The sequence below is a fragment of the Rhinopithecus roxellana genome, chromosome 6 (assembly GCF_007565055.1).
Source record: "Rhinopithecus roxellana isolate Shanxi Qingling chromosome 6, ASM756505v1, whole genome shotgun sequence".
Taxonomy (NCBI): Eukaryota; Metazoa; Chordata; class Mammalia; order Primates; family Cercopithecidae; genus Rhinopithecus; species Rhinopithecus roxellana.
Window position 1 is genome coordinate 6949128 of NC_044554.1, and position 12140 is coordinate 6961267.

Here is a 12140-nt window from a genome sequence, read left to right on the forward strand (position 1 = left end):
TCATCCTGACTCATTTTCTGGACCCCTGTAATCTATTTTCCAGCCCTACTTAAATGGGCACTAGTCCTCATTCTCCACTGCTGCCACTTTGTTGCCAGCATAGCCACCTCCTTCCTCCCCACACTCCTCACATTGAGCAGGGTCCTCATGGCCCCTCCAACTGCCTCACTTTAAAGGAAGGGAAAGAGAACACAAAGGAGGAGTGAGAGCTGGGATGGGGGTGGAGTGGGAAGTGAGGAGTGAATGGCAGGGGAAATGCACGGGGGATTATGAAAGAGAAGATGCCAGGGAGGGGAGGCCTCCTGAAGTGAGATGCAGGAAGTAGGAAGTAGGTGGGAGGGAAGCAGCAAACTGGGGAGAACAATAGAGCTTTGCCTTTGTCACCCTGGGTCTCACTCTGTGGAAATATCTGATATGCCAAATATAACCAATCAGTTTTAAAAAGGTTTCAATCATACCCCAGAGTGTCTGAATTGCATCTGAATAGTCAACATTTTCAGGGTTTTTGGTTATGAAAACATAAATCTCTTTTTCAAAGTTGGTATTTTTAAAATCCCTTTATTTTTCTCATTCTAATTCCTCCTCCTCCTCTTACCCGTGTTTGTTGCAGATAAACATTCCTGTTTGGTACTGAATTCCTTATAGTAAATCCTTTGTGAGGTTTTTCTCTTGAATCTGGCTTTGGTGGAGCTTGCCTTTCTTTCTCCTTGAGATTCTTAATGCTTTTTCTCACTTCTCTTCTCGGTATTCTCTTTTTCTTTCTCATCTTACCTACTTCCTTGGTTTTGGGGGGTTTGGAGTTTTTGTTCCCTCATTCATCTTTCTGTTTCTCAGAAAGTCCCTTTTGGGTTTCTGCTAAAACAAGTGATTTGAAGTGAATTTCCTGCTTCTCTGCCTGGAAATTCTGTCCTGGCTTCTCTCTCGGCCTGTCTAGTCTGGCAACTCCACCGAGCCCTGAGGCCAGCTCTACCAGGTCCCCCTGCCCTGTGCATGCTTGGCACACATGAGCCTTCAGTTCTCACTGCATTCGTTGGCCTCCAGATGCTACATCTCCCTGCATGCTTTGTAGACTAATAACACATGAACACCATCTCCCAGAGCCTTTCTAACTTCTGCCCACGAAAGATAAAATTATTCCCTCCCCAGGTGAAGAGGTTCTCAGGACCTGCTGGACTAAGGCCCGCGTGTCTGTTTAGGAAAGGGTTAAAGAGCTGGGCCGTGTGCTTACCTGGACTCTGGGATGGAAGATGGCCCATGGAGTCCAGCAGCTGCTCTTCTCAGGTTGAGAGCTCCCTGGATGATCTGAGAAATCACTGGGCCTGTTATCATTCTTTTAGTCTGTAAGATTTGGGTCACGTTGCCAAGAAGACCTTTGTTGCTGGGTGGAGTTGGTTGCTAGCAGAGTGCTATGTGCTGGGCACCCAAACAGGAATAAAGCAGGTTCCCAGCCCTCAAGAAACTCTCATCTTTCCAGGAGGAGGCAGAAAAATTAATCAACACATATTTGTCACCTGCCTGCTCTGTTCTTGGTGCTGAGAATACAGGAGGGCCCAGGTTGGCATGGCTTTTTTCTCTTGGAGTTTACAGTCTAGGTGAGGCATAGACGAATACACCAACAACTTACACCAATGGTAAGGTAAGTGCTACTGTGATGTGGAAGCATGGAGAAGGGACAGTTAGCTCGAGATTTCAGGAAAGGCTTCCAAAATGAAGCAACATCCAACCTGAGGACTAAAAGAAGAGTAGGAGTTTGTAAGTCAAGAGCAGTGGGGAGGAAACAGAATACAGTGTAATAAATGCCATCCTGGAGAGGGCTAGTCATAGTTTGTGGGCGCCCGCAACTTGAGTGGCTAGGAAAAGGGAGCCACATGTGTTAAGAATTTTACTTTTACCAGCAGAACGCTTTCATGTGAGGAACTGTTCCCTATTAAGGCAATTAATCCTCCTTTTCTGTTTTGAAAGGTGATATGCTTGATCTTTTGAAGTGGAGAACTCACCCAGACAAGATCACTGGCTGTCTCTCTAAATTAAAAGAAATCGATGGCTCAGAGATAGTAAAGGTATATAGTATTTCATTACTATTTTCCTTGCAGAGATTCATAGAATAAAGAACATTTGGAGGAAAAAGACAGATAGTATCTTATTTACTCATTTACTACTTCTTTATCTGACAGTTTCTGCAGGATACACTGGATACCTTATTTGGAATTTTAGATGAAAATTCCCAAAAATATGGGTCTAAAGTGTTTGATTCTTTGGTAAGTTCAAATTCCCTTAATTATATTTTACCTGTTTTGTCTCTCAATCTTGACTTTCATGAGGCTGGTTCAGAAACATGCACTTAATCATGTAAGAGTTCATTTTAAAAAGAAGCAAAAGAAAAAAAGGAAAACCTTGATTTGCATCTGGTTTTATAAAGCTCAATTTTCTTTTTTTAGGTTCACATAATAAATTTGCTGCAAGATAGCAAATTTCATCATTTTAAACCTGTAATGGACACTTACATTGAGAGTCATTTTGCTGGGGCACTTGCATACAGGTAAGGCCCTGTATCTTGTAATTAGTTTGGAAGTGGTTCCTTTCAAGCTTTTCTCAGCAGAAGAGGTGATATAGGAAAATTTAAAAGGGAGTGTAGGAAGAAATGGAGCACTACTGAAGTGTCTCTTGAGATAGTCTCTTCCCTGCTAACACACCCTTTTTCAGTGGCTAGAACTTATTTTGATTAAAAGGGGAAAAAAACCTCCTGAATTCTATTCCTGAGCCCTATAATATAAAGTCTTTCCTTCTTGTCTCTGTTTCACTGGATATTCTTTGGTCTAAACTGTCTGGCACTTTGGCTGTTAAGAGTCCCACTTCATCACTGTACTCCCTGATGATTATAAATGTTCATAAGAAAGAAATATGAATGGAAAACAACGTTTGCATTCACACCTGCTGAAAGTCATTCATTCATTTATCTGTTAGGATTTACTGAGTGCCAGCTGCTTGCCAGGCGCTGTACTTTATCCTGATGATGTGAAGACCTGGTCCCTGCCCTCAGGCAATTTAGTCATTGGGATCTACTCTTTGACAGGGGCTGCTATTTTAACTGCTCCTCCTTTTCTACCGGCTCAGGTGATGCTGAAAAGTTATGAATAATGTCATCTTTAGCTAGTGCCTGCCTCCTCACAAGGTAGTTGATAATTGCCAGAGGCCACAGCTTCTCTCTTTCAGTTTGACAAATAACACCTTCCCAGTCTGGCTCTGCTTAGGTAGCCCAGGAGTGTACCCCATTGTCTGTCTCCCAGTCCAATATGGTGCTTGCTGTTCTCCCATATTTCTACCTTATACCTTAAGCACCTATGGGCATGCACATGCCTGACTATTCCCTGAGATGAGTTTAAAAAGCATGAAATCAGGTTGATATCCTTCCCCCATCTATGTAATATATAAAGGTTAGTAGGTTATCAGATAAGCATTTGATCCTGTTTACTTGAATATTCCCACCCATGACATGTTAAGATCGACATCTCCAACATCGAAATGAATGAAGGTATTTTCGTTAGACTAGACCATTCATCAGTGTGATTTTTTGCTGAGAGCGAAATGCAACCTCAGGAATAGTTTTGAAACATCGGCCCACTCAGCCTAACAATTTGGGCCCTAGTGTGAGGAGGTCACTGCTTCCAAGTTAAATTCTCTTTGGAAGCTAGAAAACAAGAGTATAATTTCGCACACTTCCGATTGGCCAGGAAAGCAGGATCTTAAAAAGACAAATAAGACTTGTGGAATCCTTTCAGGCTGGGGGTGATCAGAAACTCACTGGCATATTATCTTTAAAAATAGCACTCCACCAACATCCACCTGCTGGCACATCCAAGTATTCTCCCCTGGCCCAGAGAAACATTGCTGGGTAAACTGTTTTCTAGAAACCAAGAACTGGCTCGGTGCAGTGGTTCTTGCCTGTAATCCCAGCACTTTGGGAGGCCAAGGTGGGCAGATCATTTGAGGTCAGGGGTTCAAGACCAGCCTGGCCAACATGGTGAACCTGGCCTCTACTAAAAATACAAAAATTAGCTGGGCATGGTGGTGCATACTTGAATCCTAGCTGCTTGGGAGGCTAAGGCAGAAGAATTGCTTGAACCCAGGAGGGAGGCAGAGGTTGCAGTGGGCCAAGCCACTGCACACCGGCCTGGGTGACAGAGCAAGACTCTGTCTCAAAAAAAAAAAAAAGAAAAAGAAGAAAAAAGAAACCAAGAACTGACCAAAGTTCAAGGTGGTAAGACTGTAATCTTGAGAGTTGTTCGCTGTTGTTTTTACATTTTTTCAAAACGGGGGAAAAAAAATACCTTGGCCTTTCTAGAAATTCTCCTAAGGCACATATTGACATAAGCCATGTTCTTCTCACAGGTCAGAAAATTGGCTTGATAAATCCATGAGGTGTGCGTAGCAGTGGGGAAGCATTGTCTCCATCCCTCTTCTCCACCCCGTTTTGCCTGCAGCCTAATGATATTGCATCCAGCTGTTTACATGGTCACTGGAAAAGAAATCCCAGTGAGCAATTTTACAGTATTGACCATGGCAGTCATACTGCCAGGCACTTGGTTGGCCAGAGTCCTTTTCTCCAATATTCATGTTCACCCATTTGGAAGCATTACCAGAAATGCAGGACTATGGAATATGTCCAGATTGAGTGTTGTTTCTCTCTTAAACTTTGAAAAGGGGTGGCAGTGTTGATCTGCAGATTTAGTAAAATTATTGTACAGCAGATTGACAGGAAAATGCGAGAACTGTTGGGAAAAGAAGCCTCCTCATGATACAGTTAAGCATTGGATTTGTTGGCATTTAATTGAGAATTAGACCAATTCTACATTCTGCACATTTTCCCCTGTATTTTAGAGATCTCATCAAAGTGCTCAAATGGTATGTGGACCGGATCACAGAAGCAGAGCGGCAAGAGCATATCCAGGAGGTGCTGAAGGTGATAACATGCTGTTGATAACAGATAGCAGAGTCTAACAAAGCTGTTGCATGCTGATGCTTAAACTAATTGGTTCCTCTACACAGACAGTAATGGGTGATGATATATTACTGACATTCCAATTCAAGGATCTTAATCAGTTTGTGGCTGCTTGAGAGCTGATGAAATTTGAAGGGGGCTTTGCCAGGCTAGTCTACTGGAAACTGTTTGGGGTTGAATCTTTGTTCCTCTGGGCTGTAGAGCACTTGAAGTGAAGTCTAAGATGAGCAGGAGAGGGAGGGTTTATGAGAGAAGACTATATAGGGGCAGTTAAGCTTAGAAGTTCCTGGCTCTTGCCGGGTGCGGTGGCTCAAGCTTGTAATCCCAGCACTTTGGGAGGCCTAGACGGGCAGATCACGAGGTCAGGACATCGAGACCATCCTGGCTAACACGGTGAAACCCCATCTCTACTAAAAAATACAAAAAACTAGCCAGGCGAGGTGGCAGGCGCCTGTTGTCCCAGCTACTCGGGAGGCTGAGGCAGGAGAATGGCGTGAACCCGGGAGGTGGAGCTTGCAGTGAGCTGAGATCGCGCCACTGCACTCCAGCCTGGGCAACTAAGCGAGACTCCGTCTCAAAAAAAAAAGAAGTTCCTGGCTCTTGCTTCCACCAACCTGACAGAGACCATCGGAGAACCATTTATGTTAAATTTTAAGAGCAAATAGGGTGGCTTAGCAGGGATTATAATGAGGAAACCTGAGACTTGACTGGGTCTTGTGGTCTCTGGGTGCTATATGCTCCCTTGTCTGTGGAGATACTAATCCCTTACTTGCAAACATGTTGAAAAAGAGTACAAATTCTTAAAGGAACTGTCCAGTAACAGCCCTGGTAGTCTCCTGATTCCTGTTGTTGAGGACCATCCTATTTGGTGTCAGTAGATTTAAGTAGACAATGTATACATTTTATAAAACAAGGATTTTGTGAATTATACATTTGTAATTTTGGGCTGAATGAAGGTAAAATGCTAAGTGGCAAGAGTACTACTTGTCAAAACAAAATTATTTTTTCAAAAACAGTTATCTTTTTGTTGACTAAATTTAAAGAACATCTGAGGGTCAAAAACACTTAGTGTTCATCATGCTCCAGAATGACAAAGTGTTTGTTATTTTTTTTATTTTTTTAGACGGAGTTTTGCTCTTGTTGCCCAGGCTGGAGTACAATGGCGCATTCTCAGCTCACTGCAACCTCTGCCTCCCATGTTCAAACAACTCTCCTGCCTCAGCCTCCCAAGTAGCTGGGATTACAGGCATGCCCCACCATGCCTGGCCAGTTTTGTATTTTTGGTAGAGATGAAGTTTCTCCATGTTGGTCAGGCTGGTCTCGAACTCCTGACCTCAGGTGATCCGCCCGCCTCGGCCTCCCAAAGTGCTGGGATTACAGGCATGAGCCACCACACCCGGCTAAAGTGTTTTTAAATTTTCTATACGTTTCTCTCACTAAGCATCAGAGAAAAGTGGCTGTTCCCCGTAAAAGTAAATACTATTCAAAAAAGCCTCACAAGGCCTTGGTGTTTACATGAATAATTTGAAAGTTTAATGCCATACCATAGTTTTTATGCCATGTCATTGTTAAATAAATACTCTTTGTCTCCTTTGAAGCTAACTTTTAAAAATTGTATTTTTAAGGCACAAGAATACATTTTTAAGTATATAGTTCAATCTCGAAGGCTGTTTTCCCTTGCCACTGGTGGGCAAAACGAAGAGGAATTCCGCTGCTGCATTCAGGAGCTTCTCATGTCAGTCCGTTTCTTTCTTTCACAAGAGAGCAAAGGGTCTGGAGCATTATCTCAGTCACAGGTAATTTCTTTTCATCTATGCTCAATAGAAGAAAGCGATAAGTGCAGTTTATTTATTTTTACACAGCAGTGTAATCAAATGTTTTCTCCACCAGAAGTCAGTAGCTCCAGTTTATATTTGTAGCTTAACCAACTTTATGAGTAGACTTTTAAAATTCCCCTACCTTCTGTGTACCAGCTGAGCAGAAGTGGTTTGCCTTTCCCTTCTCTCTCTGCATGGAGAGGCTATTGGTTTGCATCAGCTTCATTTCCAGTTACCAGAACACATACTGATGATTGGACATGCTGTCACCACCAGCCCTGGGGAAGGAATTTCACTAGAGCCAATCTCTTGCAGTTCTTTTCCCCAAGCCTCTCACTGCATTTCAATCTGTCAACTTGAGAATCATTATATTGGACTCAGCTAAGCTGCATGTTGTTTTGTTTTATTGAACTTGACCCTAATCATCCTGGGAGTGATCTTTTAAGACCAGTGCAGAGCTGCTGCTGCCAAACTCTATTACTGGAAATGGCCCCACATGTTTTTTTTTAAGAACGGGATCCATCTACTTCCCAAATAGCATGGCCTTGAATATGTTCCATGAGGTAATTCTGAATATTTTCCCTATACTTTCTCGATTCTTCTTGTATACTTTTAATTCTGATGACTTGGTTAAAAACCTATCAGAAGGAGAAGCAGCCTCTTACCATGCCCTAGAGGTTAGAGAAACTTGTAATCATTGAGAACTGGGACATAAAAAGGGAGACTGGGAGACAAAATTAGATCCTTAACAGTGTTGTTATGATTTGGTGCTATGTGATGTTCAGAAAGCAAAACACCAGGAATGCACCAGCCCTCCGATAATGTGCTGTATTTTTTCTGAATGTTTAGAGGTCTATTCTTGTTCCTCTTTTCTTTATAGAGGTGGACTCTTTTTTTTTTTTTTTTTTTTTTTTTTTTTCTTTTTGAGACGGAGTCTTGCTCTGCCACCCAGGCTGGAGTGCAGTGGCCGGATCTCAGCTCACTGCAAGCTCCGCCTCCCGGGTTCACGCCATTCTCCTGCCTCAGCCTCCCGAGTAGCTGGGACTACAGGCGCCCGCAACCTCGCCCGGCTAGTTTTTTGTAGTTTTTAGTAGAGACGGGGTTTCACCGTGTTAGCCAGGATGGTCTCGATCTCCTGACCTCGTGATCCGCCCGTCTCGGCCTCCCAAAGTGCTGGGATTACAGGCTTGAGCCACCGCGCCCGGCCTAGAGGTGGACTCTTCTTCCATCTGGGCAAGGATACAACTCAGGCTCTTTTAAGTGTTGTTTTGGCCTTTGCAGTCAAGAGTACAATCACTGCACTGTGGGAACTTGCCAGAGACCTCAGTGTCAAGTTGCCCACTACTAGCTAAACCCTGATGACAGCACTTGATATTTAAGCAGGATAATCCAACAGGCTAACCGTGCATTCCTTTAGACCAGAGTTCTTAGAAGTTTACTATCTCTACAAAAGTAATTCAGAATTTGAGTTTTCACCCTGAGATTTTTTTTTTTTTTTTTTTTTTTTTTTTTACCGTTTATCGGTTACAGAGATGAAACTTGCCTAATTCACACCTGAAAAATATTTTCTTACTCTTAAGAGTAACTGTAAGGCATGGTTTCTTCTTAGAGATTCAGGAGACTTTTTTTTTTTTACCTTAATTGTACCACTGGATCCTGGAGGTCCCCCTAAGGTGGCTTGGGCCACCGGGGTACAGCAGAGTGGAGCAGCTCGCTTTCACCTCTTCAACACGCTGACTCCCACTGCTCTTGATTCTCTGAGCTCTATCCCACAGCAAATTTTAGAAACAAATTTAGCACCTTCAAAGAATCATATTTGATATTTTTTGCTCTCAGCTTTTAATCAAGAGATAATATGTAAATGTGTCCATAAAGTTTCGGAACATCTTTGTAAACTCTGCTGAAGTCATTCTCTGTTATTTTGTGCAGTATCACTTAACCTGTATATTTTGATGTGATAATTTATGTTTAGTTTGATGCTAAGAAAAAATCCATATAAAATGATAAAATGGTTAGTTTTCTTTATTAAGCAATGAGAACTTTGCCTCTTTGTATTTGGGGAAGACAAGAAATGCCACACACCTCTGCCCATACCAGGTTCCCTTTTGATCCCATGCACTCTCTGCAGAGGCAGTGCTACTAATTCAGTGGATTCAATGTGTTAGTTTTCTGTATAACAAATGACCATAAGCTTAATGGCTTTAAACAGCACTCATTTATTAGCCCACAGTTCTATAAGTCAGAATTCCAGGCAGGCTTGGTTGGGTCCTTTCCTTAGGATCTCCTAAAGTCAAAATCAAAGTGTTGGCTTTCATGTGTTATCTGGAGGCCTGGAAATGAATTTACTTTCATGATCTTTTATGCTGTTGGCAGAAATGTTTCTTTGTTTTCAGAAGACTAACGTCCCCATTTCCTTGATGGCAGTCAGCCAGTGGGGGAAGGTGCTGTCAGCTGCCAGAGGCCACTTGCAGTCCTTGGCACATGGCTGCTCCATCCTCAAATGTAGCAACAGTATGTCAGATTCTCCTCATTCTTTGAATCTCTCTGACCACTTCTCCTGCTGGTTGGATTGATGGGAAGCTACCCCACAGATGTATCCATCCTGGTCCTACCGGGTAGGTTCATTTAGTCCTCCTGTCCCAAATGCAACTTGCTAATGACACTGTTCTTGTTAGCCCTGTCCTGGAAGGACTAAGGACTAACCCAGCTGGTACAACAGTGATTCTTAGCTTTCCATTTCATGGACACACACCCCCTACCACAAGATCCCTAAAAGAAGAAGAATGTCAGAAGGAATAGAGCCCAAACTCTGCTAGACGATTCCCAATAGTTATCTTTCCCTGTGTGTCCTGGCTACCAGGAAAGTCAAAATTAAATTGTACTTTTATTTTTGCTTGCAGTAAAAACAATCAGCTTGCCCTGGCACAGCCGTCTTCCTGCTGTCATCACAAGATCCTTGTTCCTTTTTCCTTTTTAATCATCCTATTATATGTGTATCTTACACTGTAGGCACATCAGATATCTTTTTGAAGTCAAGATGTATAAATAAATAAATAATGGATAAATTAAGGGATACCTGAGGAAAATCAACTTAGTTGACTTTTCAGTAATCAGAAAGCTGGGCTCATTTTATTTAACTTCACTGGTATGAGTCAGCTCTCTGCAGGGTGACATGAAGGTTATATAAATACAGGCTCTAACAGAGAATACCAAGTTAGTAACTTTAAATATATTCAAGTAAATCTATAATTTTTAAGAGCCAAGGGCCATCACTGTTTACTTATAGCACCTGAAGTATTTTGATGGCTCTGGCATCAAAAACAGATATTGGCTCTTCTAGACATTTTTGCTGCTGCTGTATAAATAAATAAATACTAAAATTCTTAAATTTGAGTTTGAGTCTGTGTTTGAATCATCAGCACATGTAGACACGACCTACTTTCTGATGGAGCCAGATCTTATTGGTACGCCAACTAGCACTTGAATCTCAGCATATTAGAAACACGTACCTTCCCTGACTAGGTACAGTTGAAGCTAGTCGACTCTTCTTCCATTGCCCTCCTTTTATGGAATTTTAAAAGGCTGACTTTGTTTGTTTTGATGTATAATCCTAGCCGAATTTTTTAAGTATGCCCTTTGAGATTTGATGTGAGCATCTTTTTTCCCCATAAGAAATGATTATTGGGTTTTTTATTTACATAAAAATGTTGTTCTTAGTCTGTACACACAGTTCTTAGTTTAAAATATATCTTGAAGATCTTGTAATGATCTTTTTGTTTTACAAGAGATGAAACTAAAGCCTAAATGATGAAACTAAAGGGTGCTCAAATAACTTTCCAAAGTCACAGAGTTGATTGGAAGCAAAGCTAATACTATATATAACTTAGGTCTTCTGATGCCCTGTCCTGTGTTTTTTCTTAAATCAGAAATGGAGTGCTTTGGAGGAACTAACATGTTTGGTTTTTTTTTTTTTTTTTTTTTTTTTTTGAGATGGAGTCTCGCTCTGTCGCCCAGGCTGGAGTGCAGTGGCCGGATCTCAGCTCACTGCAAGCTCCGCCTCCCGGGTTCATGCCATTCTCCTGCCTCAGCCTCCCGAGTAGCTGGGACTACAGGCGCCCGCCACCTCGCCCGGCTAGTTTTTTGTATTTTTTAGTAGAGACGGGGTTTCACCATGTTAGCCAGGATGGTCTCGATGTCCTGACCTCGTGATCTGCCTGTCTCGGCCTCCCAAAGTGCAGGGATTACAGGCTTGAGCCACCGCGCCCGGCCAACATGTTTGGTTTCTTAAACATGAATGAGATTTAAGTGAGCGTTTCAGAAAGCTTCTTCCAAAAGGAATGAATGTAAGTGACTACAATCCAGGTCTTGGTTGAGCATTCTTTCTATTCAATCATGATGCACTTCACTTATTCTGTGAGGCTTTTGTCAATCCTTTTGCTAATGTCAGTGATTTTCCAAAATTTCCCAGTTTTTATTATGCTGCTCCTTTGTACATTTCAAAAACTGTCCTATTCTGCTGCACTTTTTAAAAATTTACCTTTTAGCTTTAGGTAACAGAAACATTTCATACTTGTATTCCTATCATTCAAAAATACTTGCCACGGTCCTTAAACTCACTGACGCTTTGCAGCATATTTCTCATGACATATCTGGGAGTTCATTTAAATTTCTTCTTCTTTTTAAGGCTGTGTTTCTGAGCTCTTTCCCCGCCGTGTACTCAGAACTGTTGAAGCTCTTTGATGTCCGGGAAGTGGCTAACTTGGTCCAGGACACTCTGGGCAGTCTGCCGACCATCCTGCACGTGGATGATTCCCTGCAGGCCATCAAACTGCAGTGCATTGGCAAAACCGTGGAAAGCCAGCTTTATACCAACCCAGGTAGGGTGCTGAGTCTCTTGGAGGAAATTTTGCCTCTAAAAAGCCATTTTGTGCATTGTAGCCATTGGTCAGCAGAGGCAATTAAAAACAAAAAACTTAAAGGCACTTTCTCAAAACCATTGTTTATTTGGGTGGTAAATGTATTTAGTAGTCAAATACAAAAGTATGGCAATTAAAACTTTATTTCTGGAAATAATGAAAACTAATGATTAAATTATTGTTTTTTATGTTTGATGGGATTTAACACTTTCCTTCAGAGATACTTATAGGTACCTGATAGGATCCTTATTTGTCTCTTTTGTTTTTAAAAGGTTTTCATCAGTTTGCATTCTTTTCTTTTTTTTTTTTTTTTTTTTTTTTTTTTTTTGAGACGGAGTCTCACTCTGTCCCCGGAGCTGGAGTGCAGTGGCCGGATCACAGCTCACTGCAAGCTCCGCCTCCCGGGTT

The 12140-nt window shown here is 42.0% G+C and overlaps 1 protein-coding gene across 1 annotated transcript in view; it reads left to right on the forward strand.

Annotated features, from left to right (window-relative positions):
- Positions 1 to 12140, forward strand: part of DOCK4 (dedicator of cytokinesis 4) — a 477650-nt gene that overhangs the window by 325642 nt on the left and 139868 nt on the right. Inside the window, 6 exon segments of the mRNA XM_010382455.2 lie at positions 1963 to 2060; positions 2175 to 2258; positions 2439 to 2539; positions 4879 to 4960; positions 6625 to 6795; positions 11501 to 11693. Coding sequence (XP_010380757.1) covers positions 1963 to 2060; positions 2175 to 2258; positions 2439 to 2539; positions 4879 to 4960; positions 6625 to 6795; positions 11501 to 11693 — 729 coding nt within the window.